This window comes from Neltuma alba, unplaced genomic scaffold (assembly GCF_004799145.2).
Source record: "Neltuma alba isolate B1F8T4 unplaced genomic scaffold, ASM479914v2 tig00012148_pilon, whole genome shotgun sequence".
Taxonomy (NCBI): Eukaryota; Viridiplantae; Streptophyta; class Magnoliopsida; order Fabales; family Fabaceae; genus Neltuma; species Neltuma alba.
The window spans coordinates 229,276-255,930 of record NW_021636697.1 but is presented as its reverse complement, the minus strand read 5'-3'; the positions used below and the strand labels follow the sequence as shown (position 1 = coordinate 255,930).

Below are 26,655 nucleotides of genomic sequence, written 5' to 3'. Positions count from 1 at the left end.
CAAAATTGAAAGTTCAAAGCCTTTAGTAACCAAACTGAGAATTCATAATTTCTGTATATGTACAATTTTTCAGGTCCTAAGTAGGTAAAAGAGGAAAGGAAAATAATCATTAAAACTGTATTGTTGACTCATCTATGTTAGTCTAATTTCTCCCAAGTCAGCACCCGATGAAGTTAGAACTTAGAAGTGATATCCAAGAAGACATTTTCTGAGCAAGGAATTGTGAGGCCACCCATTGGATGATCAAACCCAAATTCTCCTCCTCAACTTGACTGAGCAAATCTTGAAATGAAGGTTGGTTCAAGTATGATATAGGGATCACAATCTCTCTTCATTTTTTCTCCAACATACACTGCAAGATATCCTTTTGGCACTTCTCTTGATTTTGAAGATGAAGCTCTTCTAAAAAAATGTGTTACTTGAAATATTGGTGGAGGAGGGACAATGTGAAAGAGCCCTAGAGGGAGAGACAAGGCCTCGTTAGAGGTCACATGGTGTTGTCTTTAGAAGTCTTTTTTCAAGGATAAACAGGATGCCCCACCTCTTGAGGCCTAATCTATTCTATTTCAGAAATGCACCATCCAAACCCTTTGCATTATTCATCTGCTCAATAGAGGTATCTCATTCTTTTCCCGACAAATGGATGTATAGGGAAACTTGTGGTGCTCAGGAGATGTTTCGTTGAAGTCCAATGCTGTCTTCTAACTCAGCAAGCTGTAATCGTTAATAGTATATGCTAACAGTAAAAGCTGAAATAATGTGTGTGACTGTTTTCATTGCGTGTGTATGGTTAAACTCCAAATTTTCTTTTCTTTTCTTTATCTTTTATACAATCTGAATGTAATAGTATCCATCTTGTAACTTGGATGGCATGGAAGTAAACTCCTTCATTACTATGGGAAAATTATTGCATGCTTCCTGTTATGATTTGGTTTGGTTTGTAACAAGTCATTACAAACTCAGGTTAATTATATTGTGAATCAAATTATATGTAAATGTTCTTCATTAGGTTCTCTCGTAATCATATATAGACAATCTGAATGTAATAGTATCCATCTTGTAATTTTTTTAGTTGTGTTTCACTTAAATATCAAATCAATAATAATCCACTGCAGCAGGTTTATAACTTCATCAGCTCAGGTTGATAACTTTTCAGAATGTTAGCTTGTTAGGGGGATTTTGCCTGCCTTATTCTTATGTGCAACTAGATAATGGAAAAGAAATTTGGGACTTTAAAAAAATACAAAATTTTCTGATATAGATGAGAATGACTAAAATTTTGTTGTAATTAATGAACATGTTAATGGAATTTTAGCTGAAGGAATTGTTCTGTTAGCTACATCAGGAATAGCTAAATGACGAAAATGAATAGGTAATTTGATTAACATTAGAAGTATTTATGGATAACGATGCTCTCTGTTTTCCTTAAAAAAATGGGCAATATCTTTAGTATCGAAGTGGCAGACACCATAGTATCATATGTTGTGGCCTTAAAACAACAAGCAGGTTCATGTGAAGATGCTGCTTCACTAGTTAGAGAATTAAAGAATGGCTCCTACCATAGAGAAATGGGGCCTGGTATAAGCAGAGAGGGAACCCCGAAGAGAAGTCCGTGTTATATTGGATCTGTGGTGCTGATATCAGAAAGCAACTCAACTCCATATTTTATATGAAATCTTAGACCAAGTGGCTGTGACTTGCCCAACTTTGCCGAATATCTAGTCTTACTTTTATAGTTCAAGTATGATCTCATGCTAGAGAGGACTTACTTCAGTGGACACAATTCATCGAAGAGCCTGGTCCAAGGAAATCTATGGATAACAGAGTGGACCATATAAAATTAATACACTATATCCAGTCATAAATATAAGAGCTAGTTGATTAATTAAAGTAGATTAAAGAAATAAGTTAAGTTAGTTATTTATTATAAATAGGTGTTGTATTTCCTAAAATATCCTTGCTAATTAAGTTCATTAACTAGAATTATCATAATTAGAAGGACTACCTTAAATATATATATATATATATATATGAGAAACAAAGTGAATTGGGATCTTATATTTAGGACCAAAATAAAAATCAAACGAGGTCTTATAATAAGGACCGGAGGTAGTAGTTGCTAGTTTTACAAGTTGTTGCGTTCACATATTTTTGGTAAATTTGAGATAATACCAAGAAAGATGGAGAAAGAAATGACGCTTGCTCTTCGATCACCAAATAAAAGCATATATTTGAAAAAAAAATTAGGAAATGTAGATGTGTCTACTGAGTCTTATATGAATAAAGTGTATTATTAATTCAGAGGGCTTCCAGGATGTCCTCGCACTTTTCTACAGAAACCTATCAGACCCCCAAGGCAATTCAAGATTAGATTTTATTAGACCAAAGGATATAATTCTGTGTTCCGCAATTTAGCAACAAATAAGAATATAAATTCAATAAGCCAAACTGAAAGTTGAATTTTAGGAATAGTTTCTTTAGAATTTTAGAATCTATCCATATATTTGTTCTATATATATAGGATGGTTGCTTCATGTTTGCTTTCTGTAGTAACTGTCATATTAAAAAAAAAATATTTAAAAAAAGGGAAATTGAAAGTTGAATGCCTTTAGTAACCAAAAAAAAAGAATTCATGAATTTCTTATTCATATGAACAATTTTTCACTTTCCAAGTAAGGGAAAAGAGGAAAGGGAAATCATCTTTTACAAAACTGTATTGTTGACCTATCTGTGTCAGTCAAATTTTCTTTTCATGTATTGTCAGCACCCTTTGAATCTAGAAGTGATATCCAAGAAGACATCTTCTTCGCAAGGAATTGTGAGGCCACCCATTGGATGAGTAAACCCAAATTCTTCCTCAGCTTGACTTAACAACTCTTGAAATGAAGGCTGGTCCAAATATGATAGAGGGATCACAAATCTCTTAGCTTTCTCTCCAACGTACACTGTAAGGTACCCTTTTGCCACTTCACCAGATTTTGAAGATGAAGCCCTTCTAACTCCAGGCAAACGAAAACCCATGGCTGTAATGTGTTAAGGAGAACAAGAAGCAAGTATTTGAATCTTGATGTGGTTGAGAATATTGTGGAAGACTTGAGTGGCTTCCGAAGGCATGCAAGTATGGTATATATAGATGAATGGATTTGTGTTGTTTGAATAATTGGAGGGAGGGACTATGTGATGGGGTCTAAAGGGAGAGACAAGGTCTCATGAGAGATCACGTGGTGTTGTCTTGAAAGGTGCTTTTCAAGGATCAGCAATATGTCCCCCTCACCCCTCAGACCTTATACATATTATCTGTTTCTAGCTATGTGTTATCTGACCTATTGCATTATTGATATGCTTAATAAAGATATCTCACATTATTTTATTTTCTTTTTATTTCGTGTCAAAGAAAAATCTAGGAAAACTAGTAGGACACAGGAAATGTTTGATTGGAGACCTGTGCTGTCATTTTAATAAATCAGCCGTGTTGTTATACTCTATGGCACCATTATGAGCTGCAGTAATGCGTGCCATTTTTCCTATTATTTGTATCTTAAGCTCTTGATTCTTTTCCTTTTTCTTTTTTCCCTTAATCTCAAACCAATAGTATTCATCTTATTACTAACATGCATGAAAGTATGACTATTCCTCAATGCTAGGGAAAATTACTTTCATTGTTCATACTCCCTTTAATGATTTTGTTTGCAACGGTTACTTATTCTAACAAAACTCAGGTTAAATACGCTGTCCAAGAAAGATGGTCTGTGAATGTTCTTCAGCGACTCTGTTTGAATGTTAACGCTAAGTTCTCAAACTCGCATGTCACTGAAATCCAATCAACAAATATCATATCAGTGTTCTGTGGCAGGCCTAACAAAACTTGCATTTTGATATCTTTATTTTAATTGTCTCTAAAAAAATAAGACGTCTTCAGAGTTTGTGTTTTGCAATATAAATAAAATGTAATCATTATCCTTTTGATTCTCTTCATGCTGTAATTAACAATGTCTTGCTAGGACGATCTCGTGATTCAAACTTCAAAACTTGTTAAGAATTAATTTATTAATTTGAATTTGCTTATCTGTATATGATCTTCATTAGTCTAGGACAAAAGGAACAATTAATAAAGAAAGGTTAACTTCCTCTGGAGATCATCTATAAGGTTTTAATTTTGATCCTTATCCCATTACTATGATTCTTTCGTCAAGTCTAGTCCATCAAAGAAGAACGGTAATCCAACTGACAATGAGACAAATAAACTGCCAATGAAAATTTCATGAAGGGAATCAAACTGATAACAGAAAAATCTGTTCATTAATTTCTGCTTGTGAATACATTTTTCTATTTCCCAGGAAGGGACAAAAAAGAATGAGAAGAAAGATTTACAATACTGTTAGTCCTTGTTAGTTTTTCAGATTCCCGGTCTCTTCATGACCTACACAAGCGGGAAGTGAGATCTAGGAAGATATCTTCAGCACAAGGAATTGTTAGGCCACCCATCGGATGATCAAAACCAAATTCTTCTTCAGCTTGACTCAATAATTCTTGAAATGAAGGATGGTTCAAGTATGATATTGGAATCACAAACCTCTTCTTTCGGTTCTCTCCTACATACACTGCAACATGGCCCTTTGGGACATCCCCACGCCTTCGAATACTGGGCAAATGAAAACCCATCGTTTTGAATTTCTATTTGGTGAAGTAGAAAAGATCAATAATTTCAAAGGACTTGATTTAAGAGGCTATTTGATGCTTCGAAAACTTAGAGGACTTAACCTGCTTGTGAAACTATGACTCTATAGTCTATATATAGGTGAAGAGAGAACATTAGAAAATCATATGGTGGAGCAATTATTGATGAAGGGTTAGCCAACTGGCGTCTGGTTTAAAGACAAAGGTGAGAAGGATCATGTGATAATGTCTTAAATGTCTTTGTCAAATATCAAGAAGGATCATATGAATTGTTCATTTCAAAGCCTAACATCCATGTAATGTTTATCATTGTCTTCATTTTAATTTATAGACATGCTTAAGACATCACATATCTTCCCCTTATCTCGTTCACACAAATTCATATAGCATGTTCTAGCATCATTTAATTGAAGCTAAGTAATTTTTGGCATGCTTTTAAAATAAAAAGAAAATTGAGGCTTTATGAAGTTTTGTTTAAGTATTAAATTGCAAGAAACAAACATCATCAGTTCAGGTAAATAAATATTCTGAAATGTCAGCTTCTCAGGGGGATTTCGCTTGGCTTATTTTTAGGTACAACTAAATACTGAAGACGAAATTAGGTGACTTGAAAAATTAGAAATTTTTCTGGTGTCGACGAGAATGACAAATTTTGTTGCAATTAATGAAGTAGTTGATGGAGCATGCTTGCTCAAGCTGTTAGCTATGTATGCTGCTTTTCGTACAAACAAAATGAATCCTGCTCTTCTCCATTATTTCTTTGCAATTTTAACAGAAACATTGGAGTTAATACTACAGGATAGTTTGGCCAAAAAAACTACTGAATATTATTCGTATACAAGAGTACACTTAAAAGTGCTCTTAGAGAATATGCCTCTTTAAAATGCAAAACAGGCCTTTATGTTCAAAGTAAAACTTCCTTCGAAATCTGAGTTTGCTCTGTTCCGATTTCAACCAATTGGCCCTAGATGCACATAAGAAAGTGGAACAGACCGAACAGAATAACTATTAGAAGAGCTTTTTCTTCTTAGTTTCATAGAGAACTCTCGAGTTTCTTATAGAAGATTCACATGTATCATGCTTAGTGCTGTACGCTTGGTCGAATTAATGTATTCGATAAAAATTATAGACAAAGCATTTGAATATTAAAATTTCCAAGTTATGGAAGGGGGGGAAAAAAGGTAGCTTTCTAGTAATCAAAGGTGACTATTTGACTGGATAAAACTTTTTAATTATGAAATAGTTTGGTTTTGGTGGGCTAATCAGCAGAAAATTACAGTGATTCTGTTCTTGAACTTCTCATTGATAAATGCTGATTTTAATATATTGTTTGATATCTTTTTAGAGATATTTATCAATTAAAGTGGGATAAATTGCATTGATTGTAGATATTTTGAATCAAATATTAATTGCATGAAATTAGAGATTTAATAGAAGATCTTATCATATTTTTATCTCTTTTTAAATAATTGATTCTGGATTTTATGATAGCATCTCATTTTATCTTTTGCAGGCCTTAAAAATAAGGAAATAAAGATCATAGAAAGCTGAAAGGAAGGAAATAAAAAAATGCAAAAAGAAGGAAATTGGAGACACAGCTTGGATGGCATCAGATATGATATTATCTATATTTTTATGGATTCAAAAAGAGGACACAGAAATTATCCACATGCCTATCTTTGATATTTGATTTGGATATATATTATATCTCCTCCTTCACGCAGATATCACAGCCCCCCCCCCCATTCCATTCCTATATATACCACCGTACACACACTCATATTCAAACGCCTCATCCCCGCTCCACAGATATACACCAGTTCTCACGCAATCACAAGCGGCGCACCCATTCAATTCTCACATTCCCCCTTCGGCCAAAGACGCACTTCACCCATAGTGGCGCGTTGTCCACCTATTCCACAGGCTTCATTATCATCATCCATCTCTTCCATAACTATCGTCATCACCGTCGACCCCCATTATTTGTATTCTTCTACAAATAATCTTCACACCCACTTTCTCACCAAAGCCTCCATGAATTCTCATTGCTTCAAAAATATTGTGGATTCTGCTAGAGTCATGAGAGGCTAATTTCCTTGTGCTTCTTGAAGATAGAAGAGTAGCTTGAGCTTGGAGCTTCAACTAGGGGAGTATTTAGTTTTCCAATTAATTTTCTCTTGGACTTCATTAGATTTTTCCTGTGTTAGGAATGTTTTCATTTGATTTGGAGACTGAGATTATGCGTTATAATTTCTGTTAATTGGATTTTTGCAATTTAATTTGAGTTGTATTACTTGGGATTTGAGTTCATATATATTTCCTTTGCATTCATTAAAATTATCTTATCTGGCGCGTTGTTAGATTTTATGATTGAGATGTATTGCAATTGAGTGTCTCCGTGAGCATTCTTTGAGAGGGAAACAAGTTTTATTAACTCAATTTAAATTGCACATTAAGTGGTTTTTAAAAGTAACTTAATAACTTGATTACTATCTAGCGTTTAGGGTAGTTAAGTGTTGAGTTTACTTGACCCAAACCGTGTTTGGGATTGTTTCTCTTAACTTGGTGAATTATTTTACTCCTATATCTTTTATTAAGCAAGGATAGCTACATTCTGTTTTCAAGAAGCATTCTCATTACTGATTTTCTAAAATTCAAATTTGCATTTTTCATTCTTTCTTTATTAAAAATACCCAAAAAAATAGTTTAGATTTATTTCTTATTTTCATAATTAGTTTTATTAATTGAAAAATCCTTTTTCAACCCCCCTTTTTATTCTTTGTCACTTAGTTAACTTAGGAATTAATAAAAGGCTCCTCAAGAGACACGACCCGAGTTGTGCTTTACTGCATAATTTGGTTTTATTTTTGATTTAACCCAAGGCGACTAAAAAGGTTCAAATCACTCATTTAGATGGACAATTTTCCAGCCCTCACGAGGACAAAACGGGGGGAACTATAGCAAAATCTCCAACTCCAAGTTTTTAACATTATGATTTGACCAAGACTTGTTGTATAGATATCATTAAACTGTGTCGTGTTGTGCTGTTTAGACATCGTGGGTTGGGATATCTCACAAACAGCACTGCTAAATCATTAGCTGTGATGAGCATAAGCTCAAGGGGAGAGCCCAATCCCAAAAGACTAGCCTATTGGGAGGGAGAGCCCCTTGAACTTATAAACCCCACAACACTTGTGAGATTTCCCAATGTGGGACTCATAACAAAGCACCCCTCTTGAGAACCGACGTCCCCGGCGGCTCCACTCTACGGCACTTCACTCGGTCTTCTTACCGGTCAGAACCCTCCGCAAGTAGCCCTTTCCAGTTGGCCAACTCTCAATGAAAGCACCAATATGATGAGCATAAGCCCAAGGGGAGAGCCCAATCCCAAAAGACTAGCCTATTGGGAGGGAGAACCCCTTGAACTTATAAACCCCACAACACTTGTGCGATTTCCCAATGTGGGACTCATAACAGAGCACCCCTCTCGAGAGCCGACATCCCCGGCGGCTCCACTCTACGGCACTTCACTCGGTTTTCTTACCGGTCAGAACCCTCCGCAGGTATCCCTTTCCGGTTGGCCAACTCTCAATGAAAGCACCAATGTGATGAGCATAAACCCAAAAGGAGAGCCCATCCCAAAAGACTAGCCTATTAGGAGGGAGAGTCCCTTGAACTTATAAATCCCACAACACTTGTGAGATTCCCCAATGTGAGACTCATAACATTAGCTTTTGAAAACTAATCACAATGTCCAGCAGATGCACTGAAGAAAAGCATGATATTTACTTCCAAATCCTTTCAAATATAGTGGTACCTGTAGTTCACTTATTGCCTAGGAGAAACAAAATGTGTTCTGCGCTGACTTACATCTTTCTGCAGTAAAGAATATCCTCTAGAGCTAGAAGCACCAGTTAGTGCTCGTGCTCCACTAGAAGAGCAAAGTAAAAGGAGATTCGGCATGCAAGGATCATGATCAAAACCACTATCACAAAGAATTCGTTTTCTTGGTAAGGATTCATGGAACTTTATGACTATAAGTGACCATAAAAAAGTATCATCATAACTCCAATGACTCAGCAAAAAGAATAGAGTCAACTCTGCACCAGAAAATCTGTTACCAAGGATCTTGTTTCAGAATAATTGAGGGTCCACTACCACTCTAGATGTTGGCTTTCACTTGTTATAATAGGAAAAGGCTACAAAATAACACCGGTCTAAATTCAAAGCTCCTTTGGATAAGCAAGACCAGACCAATACAAGACCCCGTTGAATTCACACTCATGCCAGCATGCTATGTCAAGAGCATGTCTAGAGTCAAAAAGTTCAGAGCAACAAGCAATAGTATGATATATCTTTTAAGGAGAACCACAATTTTCTTTTTGGCTCCTAAAGTTAGTGGGTCCTCGTGTTTTGTCACAAACAAGGCACAATCATGTGTACCTACCTCAAGTCCTTCACCTGCTATGTCTCTGAACATTCTGTAGCAAGTACTTTATGGCTTGCCCATCTCTGCGTGTGTGTGAGTATAAATTTAGTTTGTAATGAAGAGTTCAACCCAAGCCTATCAACTCTAGACTGATATTAATTTAAGTTCGTCCACCATGAAGAAACTGCAGAAACTGCAGCGAAGCCTTTCAGCAAGAATCAAAATGGCTTCAGCTCATAACAGTGATGTTCCAAGAGGGCATTTTGCAGTGTATGTTGGGGAGAGACATAAGAGGTTTGTGATTCCTATATCGTACTTGAACCACCCTTTGTTCAGAGATTTGCTTGATTGGGCTGAAGAGGAGTTTGGATTCAACCATCCAATGGGAGGTCTAACGATTCCGTGCACTGAAGATCACTTCATCACCCTAACTTCATCTCTTGGTTATTCATAGAGTGTGATGGTTTGGTTTTTATTTGAGTGTTCATTTTCCGGTTTATATTATTACCTCAAAGATTGGAACAAATGAGCCAGTCTCTTCAATTCGTTTCGTACAATGGGATCCGCCCAACGGCGGATTATAAAGTGTCTCTTGATTGTATATAATTCATTTAACATTTTGCTGAATCACATTGACGACTCTCTTTTAATCTTTTTTTAACACAACGATCTAGTATGAACTATTATCGGATTGGATTTAAAATATCTTTAAGTATCAATTGCACTTTTGTAACTAAGCACAGGCTTAAAAGAAACAAGAAAGGTGAATAGTTGGGTGGTTGCAGTCCGCGGCGCCAAAGTTTCGGGTATTTTCTATTTTTCTTTATCATCTGAGGGCTGAGTTCTTCGGACAATATCAATGGAAATACCATATGATAAAATTAAATTTATTTACTATTATCCGTTCATCACTTATTGATGTGACGTTAAAATCAAATCCAATCATTTTTCTTTCAAGATAATTGAATACTATTGCACGAAAAATATTTCTAATTGAGATTATAAAATTCAAAACGGATAAGTTAAGCCAATAGCGTATCCTTGTGTTTCCAGAGAAATTTTTTTTAAGGCAAAAACAAGAAAGGGTTCTTTTTTTCTAATGCAACAAGAAAGGTATGTTTAATATCAAAAGAATGACACAAAAGGACCACTTAAAATACAGAGTAAAGAGACTGAGAGTGAGAAATTAAATTCCAGCGTGAATTTTTTGTCATGGGCCAGATAAGAGTACGCAACTTGCACTTTATATGCTCATTTTGTGCAAATACTATCAGTTTTATAATTATACGTGGTTATGCATGAAAATGTGAGAGTGCAGGAAATAAAGTAAAATATGCTCACTTTGCATATCATATAGAATTAAAGTCATGATCTCTCAGTTATAAAAAAACATGAATATTGGCTGTGCCTTCTTTAATTCTCTTTTTGGTCCATCGCCCTGCTTTACTTTGACATTCTTTTTGAAAAATCCGGTTGCAGAATTGGCACGAACAAACACGGTTGCAGATTGAGTTTTTTGGAGTTTCAAATTGTTGGGTCTGTTCTCATTACAAAAAAAACCGTTGTTGGGTCTATTGGGCCTCCACATAACGCACACGATTTGGGCCACGCAACAAATGTTCATTCAGTTGCTGCAGCAATCCAGGTTGTCACTTCTCTTAGGGAGTGTTTGGGTAAGAACAAAACTATAGTTTCACAAATGTTTTTACGGTGTACGAAATAAATATGTGGAAGATTTTATCTCGATTTACGAAAAAAAACTTCTGAAAAGTGATTATGGGGTGTTCTAAACACCCCCTTAATGTAAAACGTAATTAATTAATTTAAAAAAATTAAAAACAGTAGTTAATCTAGTTAATATGATATTTTTTTAAAAATATCCAGATCATCTTTCTTAATTCATTCTCTTCCTCTTTATTTGATTATTATTAAGAGGAATCAATAGGATTAATTTTTAAAAAATTAATAAAGATGTGAAAAAAAATTAAATATAAAAGTAACATCAATAATAAATTAAAGCCGAACTCCTTGTAAAATATAAAATTCAACGAAATCGGCTGTGTTTTGCTTTAAAGAACACGGGCAGTTCCAAAACGATGGTAAAGAGAAAAGATACGAAACATGTCACCGAAAAAGAAAAGGTACGAAACAGTGGGCTGAGGCGAACAAACAAGAGACTGCCAAGCTGGATGTAGAGCTATAAATGGATCCCATTGTTGTCCAACTGCGTAACATGACACGACAAATGTACGTACATGTTCTGTTCTGATTCATCATCATCATGCATTTTACGTCCTTCCCTCCCTTTTACTGCTTTTCCTTATAAACCTCCTCCTCCGCTCATTCAAACAAACATATTGCCTTCTGGTTTAACCCTTAACTATACTGGCTACCGGCTACGTACCTAAATTTGACGATAAAATATTTAGCCGAATTCTAATGCTGGCAAAAGAAAACTTAGATAAATATTAAAGGAAATGTAATGTAATTATAGGGGAAAAAAAAGGGGAGATTTGAATAGGAAGCTCCTGAGATGCATTAATTAGTAATTACAAGGACGGGAAGGGGGTTGGCATTATGATTATTATTATTATTAGTGTTTGGCTGGAGCCTGGAGTTGCATATCTCAGATGGAGAGAGAATGAGCGGGATAATGATGAGGCACTACTCCCCACAATATCTTCGCAAGATTTGCCCATTCCTGCTTATCTTCTGACAAAATATACACCACGTTCCCTACGTGTTACTCCCTCCGTTCCTTATTATAAGAGACATTTGATGCTTATGGCATGTTCCTATATATAAGAGACACTTAAAAGCTGTCTCTACTTTTTTGTGTTGATTTCCAATTTTACCCATATTTATTGTCTCCAACTCACACACACTCTCTCTCCCACTTCTCTTTCTTTTAATAATTTAATTGTTCTCTCTCATGCTCTCTCTCCTTATTAATGAGGGTATTTTTGGAAAAAAATTGTACTTTTTACACATTGATTGTTCTTAACCAATTTTAACTGTTTTTTTGATCAACGTAATTCGGTTATTCGTCTCTTATAATAAGGAACGGAGGGAGTATTATATTACTCTTCTTGTACTTTTGTCCTCCTTGTTCTCTCGTGCCTACCCAATTTTTCATTTATGGCTCTAGTGTCAAACTTGTTATTCTCACTTTTCTTTGACCAGCAGTGTTATTTACATTTTCTTTTTCAGTTATCATTATTTTTTATTTATATGTTACTTCTGATCTTATCTTATTTGATTTTTATTTTTATTTTGTTCCTGAATATAAAATTTTCATTTATTTTATTTTTTGTATTTATTTATTTTTTTTTAAAATAGTCCTTCTAATAATAATTATAGTCAATAAAATTAATTGGTAAGGATATTTTAAGAAAGACGATACTTATTTATTACAAAGAATTAATTTAACTTATTTTTTTAATTTACTTAAATTAATCATCTAGTTTTTATATTTAAAACGGAAAGTAGTATTCTCTAATAAGTAATAAACTAAGCTCGAGCTAAACACATTGTCTTTTTTTTAATTCACGTATATTTCTACTTACAAGTTAAATACATGTTGCAGGCTATAATACATTAATAACGTCTGAGCAAGTTTTATAGAAAAAGGAAACTTAGATTCAAATTAAATAAGAAAATTATAAATTATTACTCAATGACCTCCTAATCTCTAAATAAAATAAACGTGGGAAAAAATTGTTTGCAAGAATATAAAAAAAGTGAAACATTATTGGGGAAAGGTTTTTCCCGCTTTCAGTGTACGGCACTCAGTTTTGGTTTGGGACGCCTGCAAAAGAAGGTGGTTAAGGGAGAAATATGAGAAGTGATGAGGAAGAGGCCAAGTAAGATATAGAGTGGAGCGAAGCCAAGTGGGGAAAACCATGCATGTGAGAGTTTGATCAATCTCTTGGACCGGGTGGGTCCTCTAAACCTGGTCAGTTTTGTCACCGTATTCCTCAACTTGAACGCATCACACCATTCACTATAAATACAACCAAATCCTTCACTCCAAGGCAAGAATACAGTACCATATATACAAACACACACAGAGAGAGATATCAGAGAATTATGGGTGGTCGTCTGCTATCTGTGGTTCAGCAAGCGAGGAAAATAATGAAGTGGCCGCAGAATCATGTTCATAGTCACCGGAATCATCATGAGCCGCCGTCGTCGTCGGTGAATGACAAGAACGTAGTTCCGCGTGGACACATAGCGGTTTACGTGGGAGAGTTGCAAAGGAAGAGGTTCGTGGTTCCCATATCGTACCTGAACCATCCCATGTTTCTGGATTTGCTTGGGCGATATGAGCAAGAGTTTGGGTTTCATCATCCCATGGGTGGCCTCTCTCTTCCTTGCCAGGAAGACCAGTTCCTTAGCCTCACCTCCCAACTCAAATCTTCCACCTAGCTAGCTTCCCAGTTTAATTACATTTTATGTCAAAACCTACGTGTAATTAATTAGTTCCCTGATCATGAAATATGCATGTAATAAATCCAAATCATCGTTGTACTATATTGTCCTTTTTCATTCAACTTAACGACTATATATGTATATTGCTTGTTCTTACGTGATTGTTTTGGAACTATTTAATGTATATTCTTCCAAAACAGTGAAGGAAAGGATTAAACTATATTTAATACGTATACTCTTTTTTAAAACAATCAAATCGGAAATATCACATTGATCTCCCTATCAAGTGGAGATACTTAGATGAGCTAGATGGGCTGCACAAAATGAACCTGACGAGTACGTAATAGACGAAAATAATTATTAAATCATCTAAGCATTCAATTTTAAAATTGAAACAATAATTGTATACCGCGTTCCCATTGGGGAAAAAAATCCCGCACGTTTATGAAATTTACTTCAGTTCAATCCATTTTTCCTTCCAACCGTAAGAAGTTATTTTAAAAGAAGGGAAATAAAACATATAAATTTAAAATTAGATAAGTAATACATTTGTTGCGATGGCGGGTAGGCAAAAGCAAAGGAACCTGAAAAGGACAAAAGTAAACAAAACTTTTTTTTTTTAAAGGGTAAGATGAACTTGCTAAAGATAAATCAGTACAACACAACAACTACATTTAAACCCTATCTAAACGTAAGCGATCAAAACATCCAGGATGGGATTCGTTTAAAATCTTCATGTCTAAATAAACAAAACTAGGAAGCGGAAAACAAACATTGAGCTTATACAGTAAAGTGAGTTAATTAGTAAATAAACAAGCATATACAGTGATCTAAATAATAAATCCCTCAAAGTCAAGTGACAGCCAACGTGTTGTAGCACCCGTCAGATGGACATTTGTTGTGGCGCCTGCATGTGTCGTATTCCACTATTCCGCATTTACTCAATTCAGCTAGACAATGGTTTGCCGTGTTAGTCGCGCCCTGTTCCCATATTTTGGTGAATTTAGTACATTTTCTATTTAAGACTTTATTCTCCTTATCTATGGTCACTTCTGGAAATACCTGAGTTCTGAACTTTGGGATGGAGTGGCTCCCACCCCACCGTCACCATGGGAAACTGCAGTGCTGTGTGATTTTTTTCTTCTTATAATAAACAAAAAAAAAAGACAGGATAGCAGGGTTTAAGACTTAGGTGGAGCACCATCCATGACCCCACGTGTCCCATCCCCAAATTGATTAGTGCCCACTTACGTTTATAATATTACGTGAAAAAATTACAATGAGATTCTAAGTAAGAAAAATAATTAAAAAACAAATCTCAGAAGTTGTCATTCTTATTATAAAACTTGTCATTATAGGATGTTGATGTTGTTATTGAGATTTTTTGATAATTATTTTTCTTATGTAGAATCTGATTGTAATTTCCCCATATTATATTCTCATAAGAACTTGTTTGCTTTATCTGGAAAATTTTAAAAAGATAAAACTTAAGGAGATATATGAGAGAAAATTAATTTTCAAGTCTCTATATAATTTCACCGAATTAAAAATAAGGTAAAATTATAATAATCTAATTAAAAATTAAGTGAAAATAAAACTATAGACATTATTTTTTTTCCTAAGTTAAATGTTAAGTTCAAGAAGGTAGAAAGTTTTTTCCTATTTTAAACGTCACTAAAATCATTAACATATAATTAAAATTCGTGCTTATTTAAAGGAACTTGTTCCGTCTTCCCCCGGGGGGGGGCTCCAAAACCTTGCAGATTTTATGGGCGAGTTAAGTCAATAAATATGAAACCATTATCAACATTTTTTTTCCCTCCACCGAAGACTGTCGCCTTACTTTTTGCTTAATTAGTACGTGCATGTCCTACTTCATAATTAAGCTTACCAAGCCTGCAATGCATTGAGCTTATATTGCACTCCATAAAATAATCAACGTTCGTAATTAGAGTCTTTAATCAAAGGCTTCAAAGGTTTAAGAAGAAAGTCAAGAAAGCAAAAAAAAACACGATCAGGAAGGAAATTCCATCCAAACAGGACCATGTAGCTTTTGCAGCACATGCTGTGTTTGGCCTTCTAAGGAAGTAATAATTCTCGATATTCCTTCGGTATTTTGGGAGGCCATTGCTGGCCCATTCCCTTTCATCCCTCCTTCACCTTCTCTCTCCTTCATGTTCCCCACCACTCTTGCACAGAGACAAGCTAAGTTAGGTAGGTTTCAAACTCCGAAGCCCACAAAGCACAACTCTTACTCCAGCTCCAAGTTCGCAGGACTGACGACTCACAGCACAAAGCAAGATCCCTATCAATTGTACTAGTAAGTTGTAACGCAGAATGGACGCAGTTTTATCAAGTAAGAAGAGAAGCGTCGCAAATGGACAGGTTCTAGATGGTTCCAATATAATGGAGTTGGTTGGGAACCATCAAGTTTTCACCAATTTCGTGGACCATAAGTTTCGGGAGTTGGATAGAGACAGCGACGGTAAGCTCTCGGTGCAGGAGCTCCAGCCTGCCGTCGCCGATATCGGTGCTGCTCTCGGATTGCCTGCTCAGGGCACGAATCCTGAGTCCGACCACATTTATTCTGAGGTTTCTACTCTGTACTCTATATTTCTCTAGTTTTGTAGATGAGTACTGGAGTTCTCTTGATTTGGTGATTAAGCTGAACTTGCTTGGACTTTTGGCAATGTTGTGAGGTCGGTGAGTTGAATATGAAAATTACATAACTTAATTAGGTTAATTTCTTTGGATGTCGTGCTGGGACTCTGCATTATGGGAGAAGAAACCGTCACTAGTTTTAATTAGCTATTAAGTAAGGATTAAGAGGGCCCTTGGAGATGAAGTAGTTATTATAATTCTAAGAGAAGGATGGAAAGATAAACTGTAGCTTACCAATCCTTATGGCTAAGATGAGGTGTTCGATATGCTTGAACTTCTGCTTCTGGTTAACTTGTGGTTGTGAAATCCTGTCATTTCAATGTTTCCGTAATTATTATGATTCCTAAAGAATATTTGAATTATATGTTCTGTCTGTGGATTTTAAGCTTTCTTGTGACGTTTGAAAGAACTAGGCACTCTTTCCGTCTTTTCCTGTGTCTGTGGGCCACTGTAAAATCTCCTAGTTTGATGCTTTAAGATGCTAAGGCAGGAAGAGACTAAAATTTGTTTTGCTCGTGAAAAATACAGGAGGTGATATTCTTTCCTCTCATTTGATGCCAAGTAATGTTCTTCTTCGGCTTCAGAGAACTAGATTTCGACGTCTAGCTGCCCCATAAGTATCCTACCTATGAATGTGATAGCTTGATCGGTCGGTCGGTTCTGTTGACTCTGCTTTTCACATTCATTTGCTTTTCCTGCTCTACTGTGCCTTTTCTCAAGGTTAAACCATCCTCAAAATTTCAGACTTAAATTCTCTCCACTACCTTTCTATCCTTTTTCCCTCCGCTATCCTTCTTTTCTCTTTACAACCATTGGATCAAAATTCTAATGGTCCAGATTTAACATCTTATAAAAATAATGTTATTAAAAAAAAAAATTTAAACTGTTAAAATCTAGTCTGAATAATTTACAACTATAATAAAAAAAATTTTAAAAAATTTGTTCTATAATAACAGTATGTAGTTATGAACTGTTCAGATTAGATTTTAACAGTTTAAATTTATTTATCTATTTTTTATCATAATATTTATTTTTATAAAATATTAAATCTGGACCATTGGAGTTTTGATCCAATGGTTGTGAAGAGAAAAGGAGGGTGGTGAAGGGGAAGAGGATGGGAAGGGTAGTGGAGAGAATTCAATTCCCAAAATTTCACGCACTTGGGCAAATTTTTAAAATCATACTGGATTTGAAAAAATAAATTAAGAAGCACATCAATAATCAATAAATAGTAAAATAATATCCAATCGTTATACTTTATATAATAATATATTGTTACCTTAATTAGTACTTTATAATTATTTGAATGATAAAAACAAAGAATTCTGATGTTTAGTATAAAATATTGACTTCTTCAGGCCTGCGTCTCCCACAACGAAGTGCAATTTCCTGTCTTTCTTAATTAGGTCATGGTGATTATTGCTGTTTAGATGATATTAAGATTCTAAACTCTGCTATACAGAAGGTTTTGTAAAGTTTGGACTCTGAAGTAACAAGAAGTCAATGTGCTGTTGTAGTCAATGAAAAACTGTGTGTACCCAAGCTTCTTTTTGAAGGCATTGCTCTTGTGGGGAGTGGGGACAGGACAGGTATAGTTGTCCTTGTAGTGGCATACTTTAGGGAAAAGCAAATGTCTTACCGACTGTATGCTTATGATGGACAAGCAATAAATATATATTGCGTAAGATGTCACAGCCACGAGAGGAAAAAGAAGTAATATAATTCTACAGCAACTGACTTTGTTTTGGACCGTGGCATTCAAGTGGTGTTATATTTTTTCTTCCCTCCTTTTTTCTTTTTCTTTTTTGTGCCTTTAAGTTTGTGATATGTGAAGTACTATCGTCATGCATGCAAAAAAATCTGCAGGGGAAGACCAAGCTCTGTTCAATCCCTTGAGTTACTTTGATAATTTTGCAGTTTGCATGCTGGATGTTCTATGCGTGTTAAGCTTTCTATTGACTTGACTTGCTTCATAGGTCTTATATGAGTTCACCCATGGGAAGGCGGAGAAAGTAAGCAAGGCCGAGTTCAAAGAGGTTCTCTCTGATATTCTATTGGGTATGGCTGCTGGACTGAAGCGAGACCCAATTATGATACTTCGTATTGAGGGGGAAGATCTATTTGAATTTGTTAATGGTCCAAGTTATGAACCAGAAATGGCATCCATGTTCTTCGAGATTAAGTCCCCGAATTTATCACTCCGTGATCATATAGTTGAAGCCATGGGGAAGCTTACTGTTGAACAAGGAATTCCTCCCACTTCTGATTCTTGGGTAATTAGTTAACTGATAAAGCTGTGCAGACTTAGGACTTAATTTTTCTGCAAATTTATATTTTTGACTGTTTAGGACCATGAATATTAATTTAATGTGTTCGTAAAGGTATTATTTTCCATTTCAATAGTGAGAAATTCCCAACCTCGTTGCATTAGGTATTTAACAACATTGTGGATCCCGCACTACAATCTCAAGCCGGCCCTGCTTGGGATGAGCCCGTTTCTCAAGAGATATTTCTGACGGAATTTAGGAAAGTGGCTTTGAAGGTGGCTGAATATCTTAAGGAGCAGCCTGTCATTGTTGCCCACAGTCGAAACACTTTTGATGGAACTGGTGTTAAGAAACTATTATCCAGCAAGTTCGAGTTCGAAAAGGTTTGCTTTTCATTAGATTTCTGTGTAAAGTCTTTCATATTATTGATTTACTTTAGTTGGAGCTCCGTATAGGCGCGTAATTTGCCAATCTGTAATGAGTTGCAGACCTTGAACTCGGCTTTAGAAAATCTGCCAAAAGATCGAAATGGAAAATTGTCGAAGGACCATCTGCGGGTGGCTCTGGATATGGTGTCTCCATCTGCTGGTTTGCCTCCATTTGGTGCCATTGAAGAGGTACGTTGCAAATGCTCACAGTAAATCCATCCTCATATTGCAAATCCTTGCACTTTGTTTGAAATAAGCAAGCATACCAGATGACTAATATGATGCTATACTGGGTTACAGTTTTCGTTGTTTTCAATTCAGAAGACGAGTATGTATAGTTTTTTTCTGGATCCATTTCTGTAAAATTCACGGGTATGACTTACAGATGGATAAAGTTATTGGGGAAGTCTTTAAGATGATAGATGCAGATGATGGAAAGACGGTTAAGGATGACAAGTTCAAGAAAATCTTAACTGAGATTCTGGGAAGTATCATGTTGCAATTAGAGGGCAATCCCATATCAATTTCTTCAAATTCAGTTGTGCATGACCCCTTGGGTCCTTCCACGCTTTTGCAGCCACCTAGTGAAACAACTTAACTACCGGCCCGCCCTGGTTTAAGTACTATTATGAAGTGCAGAAGAAACTACGTATAATAACCTTTGTCATGTAAGTTATTGCTGCCACAATTTGTGTTTTGTGAACTATATCTTTAAGCTGAGTGACTAATATAGATAGAATGCCCTCATTATCCCTGGAACAAAATGCTACATTTTATGATATGGTGGGCTTTTTGGAATGATCAGTTTACGGATGACATGGAGAAAGTAGTTATGTTTTTGGTCATTTGAGTATACCTCAAGTGAAGAGGTTTTGTCTATCATTCTTTTCTTGTACATATCTCTCGTTCATTCTTGTTAGTTTGTGTTTTGTAGCTGAAAATAACACTAATGGCAGAATGATTTAAAGCATAAGATAAAAATTCGAAATGGTGGTATGCATTGTGTAAACCAACAAGGCAGAGAAAATTGTACATTCGCTGTTATAAAAATTGTTGGCAGCTCCAAGGGTTGCGCTCAAGAGAAATTGGAAAGATAGGTCGGGAACTCGCGATGCCTTTGATATATATACGCACATGTGCCCGCACTCTGGGTTTTGTTTCATTCAAATATGTTTTCTTATATGATTCCGGCGGGAAAAAAAAAATCTGTTATCCATTATTTATACATCTTCTATTACATGGGTATGATGTCGATTATTAAATCCAAAGAGATATATCTATATATTATTTTTGGTATTTAATATAAGAGCTAGTTTGACATATGATCTTAAATATAATATTTTAATGTACTGTCTCTTATATTTAATCCTTTTTTTAAAATAGTTATTGTAATAGTTGTACATATTAAAAGTTTTATTAAATGATAGTTTTAACTAATACACATAATTATTAAAGATATTCTAAGAAAGAGAAAATTTATTTGTTATAAATAACTAACTTAACTAAATTTTTTTAGTCTCGTCAAATTAATTAATTAGGTCTTATATTAAAAATCAAAGTTAATATATTTTAGTTTAATCAATGAAGACCGAGAATATTAATATCTAAAACATTTAGACTGATTAACCTTGCATATCCAAGAAATAAGTTGAATGTATTTAAGGTATTCAAGGTATTCCTGTAATTGTAATATGCGTGTGTTACTTTAAATTAAAAGAACTAACGACTATACCTTAATTAGGATTTTTTTTTTTTTACCATCAATAGAAAATACTATCAATTAAATAAAGGAACCATGCGTGAAGTGTCCACAAGAAGAAAAAAAAAAAAACGCGGATTTGCAAAGTCAGCGAATGTCTTAAGTCTTAACATCCCCTGGAATGGACACACGACCCCTTCAATCAAATTTTTAACCACTCAATCAATCACCAAGTCTACTTCTCTTTAGTTTCGGGATTAGGATAAGGAAAAATTGCAACAACAAAAGAAACTCTTCCAGTTCCAAATATAAGATTTAATTAGAAAGTTAATATTAGTTTTATATATAATATATTTCATATGTTTACCAATTTTTAAAATTAGTCCGATTCATATTCTCTCATTAATAATCAAGTAGGAGAGGGAAGAAGAAAATTAAAAAAGATACTGAGAGTGTTTTAAAAAAAATCATATTAACTAATTTAATTAATATTCTTAATGTACTCAAATTAGTTGAGTAACTCTGTTATAAAAAAAACTAAAAAAGTAATAAAAATTGCAAAATTATAAATCAGGACCCGTTACAAGGCTCGTATTGATTTTGATAAAATCAAATGGAAATGATAACAAATTTTTAACAACATACCTAATTTATAATTTCACAATTTTCATGATTTTTTTGCGATTTTCCCCGAGGATAATATCCCGTTGTAATAAGTGCATCCTCCTTCACCAAATTAAGATTATTACGATTATTAAAAAGATATATATTTTAAAATTCAAATAAAAACTACAAAACCAAATCTATCTTGTCATGTTACGTGTACAACTATTTACGACAATCCGTTTCAAATTTTGTGATTAGATTATTTATAGATTTGTTTTTAGGAAAAAAGCAAATATTTGATTATCTAATTTTATAAGATTTCAGTTTGTTCTTTTAATTTTATAAAGTACTTTCAGTTATCTAGTCCTAAGATTTTGGTCTTAAGTGTTAATTTTTTTGTGCCAGTAATTATTATTTTAAAAAATTAAACTTAATATATAAGTATTTAAGAATATTTTATTTACACTGGAAATTTTAATGTTGATATTTTTATTAATAAAATTAAAATACAAAACCTTATATGAAATTAAATGATAAAAAATACACTTTTATCTTATATATTTATAACGCTAGGTAATAAAGATTATGCCCACAAACTTATGATTTATGAATATGCGATGATCTTCACCCACTAATCCCCGTGATGAAGTCATCAGACGTCAATTACAATTTTAATGTGGACCGTATCAATGGTTTACGGTTTTCGTTTTTAAATTAGTTACTTCTATAAGACTCCACTGACTAATTTAAAAAATTAAAAATTTTATTAAATTATTTAAAACTATTTATATTTATTGTTTCTCTTCAAACTAATTTTTTTCACTTATAAAATTGATATATAATCTAATAATACATATAAATATTTTAGAGACGTCATATAATATATACTATAATTAATTAATTTAGTTTTTTTTAATTACGGCAAATTAATCAAGAACCAGATGTACTATTTTCATTTGAGCTGCTATTTTTCATAGCCTGCGTGTGCTGTATGCCTGTATTCCGCACTCGCTCAGCTCAACTAAACCATTGCTGATGTTAATCGTATTCTGTGTCTCTTGTATTGGTGATTTTAGTACAATTCTTTTCAACATTTCATTCTCTTTATTTCTCATCACTTCTAAAAATATTAGCTATATTCTTTAAGATCTAATCTGTATTCAAACTACAAAGAATGGCTGGGAGTTGTAGCATGAAAGCTAGAAGATCATTGAGTGAGAAAACGTTAGAGCTTGTATAAGATTTGATTTACTGTAGATTTTTCTTAAAAATAACTTCATTCTATAGTTTCTTGTAGTTCGCTAATGCCATCTGTCGCTTTTGGACTGTTATTTATCTGGAATTCACCTCTTACAATGAGAATTTTCAAATAAAAAATTCAGATATACTCCTTCGGTTCTAAACATAGGACCGATTTTGTAGTGTAAAATTACACTACAAAATCGGTCCTATGTTTAGGACCGAAGGAGTATTTTATAATATACTAAAGTATGGACATACTATAAGGTTATTTTTTACCTATGAGCTCTGCACCTGACAAGCACAACAAAGCTGAGTATGTTGTTTGCTGTCTTAATCTGATAAGCTCTGCATCAGAAATTTATTGATATTGGACATGAGTAAAAGTGGTTGGATTCAATACAAATTTGTTAAATTTGTTAATTTCTCCCACGCAGTTTACTTTCTCAGGTCATGTATTATCACTTAATAGCTTCCGAAAAGTGACTTCTCCCCCCCCTTTTTTTTTTTTAATAATAAGAAGGCAAGCAAAGCTTCCAAGTTGAATAAAGAAGGGAGGAAATGTAACTTCAGGTTATAGGAAATATGTAAGGTGTGAAGAAAAAAAAAGTAGTTTTTTTATATGGTACTACCTCTGGTTCTTAATATAAGAGTTACTTTCAATTTATCCATTTTTTCCAATTTTTCAATCTATCAAGACATTTCAATTCACTGATTGATAGGAAAATGAATTGGTCTCTCATGTGATATGAAATCTACTCCTCAAAATATTTGATTTGAGCAACAAAAACAGACACTCCGGATGTTGCACGGGCAGTATATGCTCGTCGAGTAAAAGCCAAAAGAAAAAAAGAAAAATAAAGAAACCATTCCTCCCTGCAGCAGCAATATGAGTTACATCTCCCCCATTCGCGTCAATCTCGCCTATAAGAAACTGAATGCTATCCTCGGAAGCAGTTGAACCAACTGAAAATTAATTTTAAAAAAATATTAGTTATCAATATAAGAATTTTGAATAATATAAATACAAAGTCGAATACTTACCAGCACCCAGAATATTTTGTATATCCGCCACAGGCGGAGACTAACTGCCACCTAATTGAGCCAGTGGATAGGCGGCAATGACCTTCATCTGTCCCTGCAATTACATTATCACAGTCACTAAATCTATTTGCCAAATGCCAAAAAGCAACCAGAAAATGTTCCTATTTACAATAATCTTAAGATAGAATTACTCCTTTCAATTTTTCCCTAATCTCGTCTCCTCAATTATAAAATATATTCTCAATTGACTGTTATGTAAGAATTATTTTAAAAAGTCCTCTGGCTAAAAAAGGATAATAAAAAGTATGATTATATGATATGAATTATAACTTCCTCCTCGGTATATTAATATGAAGATCAAATCACGTTAATCGAATATTCACAACAGTGCACATATTAATAAGGGAAAATGACAGAAAAAGGACGGTTGAAATTTGAAATGACAAAATGAGTATACAAATAACTGAAATGACCAAATGGGTATGGGGTATCAATCTGGAATTTTGTCAATTCGGTAGAAAGACTAAAATATCCTCAACTTCTCTGAAGATATGAACTGCAAAGAAAACAATAATATACCAGAAGAGAGAGAGGCTGAGAAGACGAAGCTAGAGCAAGGGTGGAAATCTGGAAAGAGGGAAAAGGTAAGCAATTTTTCTATTAAAACGCTAGTATCACCCGATTTCTTTGTTGCTGCATGCTCGAATGGGGATGGGTCTGTGAGTGTAGAGAGTTTGGATGAATAATTTGACCAGGACGAGGGAGTGACGCGTCGGAAATGGAAAAATGGTGACAAATAGTAAGCACGAGGTGGTCAGTGTTGTTAAATTCATTACTGAAATTGTAAAATCCTATATTTAAGTTGTCAATGGAGTAAGTGGGTGTGTGTATTTTTTGGGTGTTTCGAAAGATAAATGAAATTGATTATTGGGTAACTAAAATATTGATTTATGCTTCTTTGTTGCAGGTTAGCAGGCTTTGATGACATCTGACATTGGGTCTAACGTTAAGGAGTAATTTTTTTGGTGTAAATAGAATAACTTTTGAACCCTTAATTTTTTGGGAGAATAGTTGATAGAGAGGTTATCTTTTTTGTAAATGATGTTAACTGGGTAGGATATGTTTGTACTCTGAATGACAAGGAAACATTAGGTGGTGGTTTAATCTTAATGTTAACTTGTCATTTGAATACAAGTTATGTAACTTCTGTCATAGGCGTACTGGTTTTTGGTAAATATTATCACTTCAGTAGTCAATTCCATTATACATGTAGTAAAGTCTGAATGTTAATATAAACATATCATAATGTTCTTCAGGTGTACTTGTATGCTATTTTGTCAACACATTTTTACCATTTGCTTAATTCCCCCAAGGGAGATGGCGGAAGTTGCCAATGGGCATGACCGGAGTGGTTAATTTGATTACAAATGTTGTTACTCACATTACAAATGTTGTTATTATCATTATCGGGGTAGTGAGTGGCTATGGCATGTCATCTTACAAGTATGTGTGTGTGTTCATTGCTGCTGGGGCTATTAATGCTTGAGGTTGCAGGATTCAAGTTTTGGAAATTTAGAAGCTGATATAATAGTGTTCAGAGACTGTTTAATGAATCTGAATTATATATTAGCATGTTCTGAAAGTGAAAATAATTTATAGATTATATATTATTGCTAGTTGAAATGTTTTGAAGGTTAAAAGCTGATTCAATACTTGTAAAATATTTGTATATATATGAGTATATGGGTTATTGCTTGTGAATTGATGCTTGTGAAATTAAAGTATCGAGGCATAAAACTGATTTTCCTTTCTTTCTTTCTTTTTAAAAAAATTGTTGGTTTGAGGATTGAAGAGCTAGAGATTAAAAATTGATTTGGACATAATGATTTATGTCTCTAAGTGCTGAATTATGATTGTGCTGTTTGAATCAGATTGTTTTACAGCCTGTGAGCTCAAAGTAGGAGCTGAAAAATCAGTTTCAAGTTACTGAATTATGCATTCGTGTGGTGGCTAGTGAATCATGACCTTAATTCAAGACATGACAAAGCATTGAGCTTGTTTTCATCAAATGAAGCCACCACACTGACCAAAAGACAGCATCTGTGGTAGTAGTAAAGATTACGTAAATTAAACATATAGTATTTGTGAAAGTAATGTTCAGATATTGTCAAAATACTTGACTTATGGTTGTAGGTTGTAAGTTATGATATTTGTTGGCTTAATTTAAATCTTTTTTGGAATAATTTCACTAAACAAGTAATGATAATTACAGCATGCATAATGAAAGTTGTAACCTCTGTCATGGCATTTGCAACTCAATTATTTGTACCCCAAATTACATCTATTTGGACCCAAATTTCACTACACACGTAATGGGATTAACAACATTCGTAATGCAAGTGACCACTTCCGTATTACCATTTGCAACTCGTTTATTTTAAACCAAAGTAACATGTATTTGGAGCCAATTTCACTACTCCGATAATGATAATGACAACATTTATAATATGAATTACAATTTTTGTAATGAAAGTTATCATCTCGCTATTGTTATTTGCAACTCGTTTATTTCAAACCCAAGTAATATATATTTGGAGCTAATTTCACACTCCTGATAATGATAATAACAAAATTTGTAATGTGAATTACAACTTTCGTAATGAGAGTTACAATTTCGCTATTGCCATTTGCAACTGGTTAATGTGAAATGAATTTAACATGTATTTGGAGCCAATTTTACTACCCTAATAATGATAATGATAATATTTATAACGTGAATTACAACTTTTGCAATAAGAGTTACTATCTCGCTATTGCCATTTGTTAACTCATTTCTTTCAAACTCAAATAACATCTATTTTCAGCCAATTTTACTACCCCGATAATGATAATAACAACATTTGTAATGTGAGTAACAACATTTGTAATCAAATTAACCACTCCGGTCATGCCCATTGGCAACTTCCGCCATCTCCCTTGGGGGAATTAAGCAAATGGTAAAAATGTGTTGACAAAATAGCATACAAGTACACCTGAAGAACATTATGATATGTTTATATTAACATTCAGACTTTACTACATGTATAATGGAATTGACTACTGAAGTGATAATATTTACCAAAAATCAGTACGCCTATGACAGAAGTTACATAACTTGTATTCAAATGACAAGTT

General features: G+C 34.1%; 4 protein-coding genes across 5 annotated transcripts; 2 read left to right on the top strand and 2 right to left on the bottom strand.

Moving 5' to 3' along the window:
• Positions 1 to 2,612: 2,612 nt before the first annotated feature.
• LOC114723655 (auxin-induced protein 15A-like) lies at positions 2,613 to 3,021 on the bottom strand. The gene has a single exon (XM_028909872.1). The coding sequence runs from the start codon at positions 3,019 to 3,021 to the stop codon at positions 2,761 to 2,763; it is 261 nt and encodes an 86-aa protein (XP_028765705.1). The 3' UTR covers positions 2,613 to 2,760.
• Positions 3,022 to 4,319: 1,298 nt separating this feature from the next.
• LOC114723656 (auxin-induced protein 15A-like) lies at positions 4,320 to 4,704 on the bottom strand. The gene has a single exon (XM_028909873.1). It carries the CDS (start codon positions 4,660 to 4,662, stop codon positions 4,414 to 4,416), a length of 249 nt encoding a protein of 82 aa, XP_028765706.1. The 5' UTR covers positions 4,663 to 4,704; the 3' UTR covers positions 4,320 to 4,413.
• An 8,491-nt stretch (positions 4,705 to 13,195) lies between these two features.
• LOC114723676 (auxin-responsive protein SAUR24-like) lies at positions 13,196 to 13,534 on the top strand. The gene has a single exon (XM_028909904.1). The coding sequence runs from the start codon at positions 13,196 to 13,198 to the stop codon at positions 13,532 to 13,534; it is 339 nt and encodes a 112-aa protein (XP_028765737.1).
• A 2,203-nt stretch (positions 13,535 to 15,737) lies between these two features.
• Positions 15,738 to 20,087, top strand: LOC114723664 (uncharacterized). 2 transcript variants are annotated; one of them, XR_003738258.1, is made up of 6 exons: positions 15,738 to 16,129; positions 18,175 to 18,471; positions 18,630 to 18,848; positions 18,954 to 19,082; positions 19,279 to 19,561; positions 19,828 to 20,087. XR_003738258.1 is itself a non-coding variant. In XM_028909884.1 (5 exons), the coding sequence occupies exons 1-5, from the start codon at positions 15,875 to 15,877 to the stop codon at positions 19,489 to 19,491; spliced, it is 1,113 nt and encodes a 370-aa protein (XP_028765717.1). In that variant the 5' UTR covers positions 15,738 to 15,874; the 3' UTR covers positions 19,492 to 19,812. The 2 variants fall into 2 exon arrangements, 1 of the variants encoding a protein (XP_028765717.1); XM_028909884.1 differs by lacking the exon at positions 19,828 to 20,087 and having other exon boundaries at positions 19,279 to 19,812.
• The last annotated feature ends 6,568 nt before the right edge of the window (positions 20,088 to 26,655 follow it).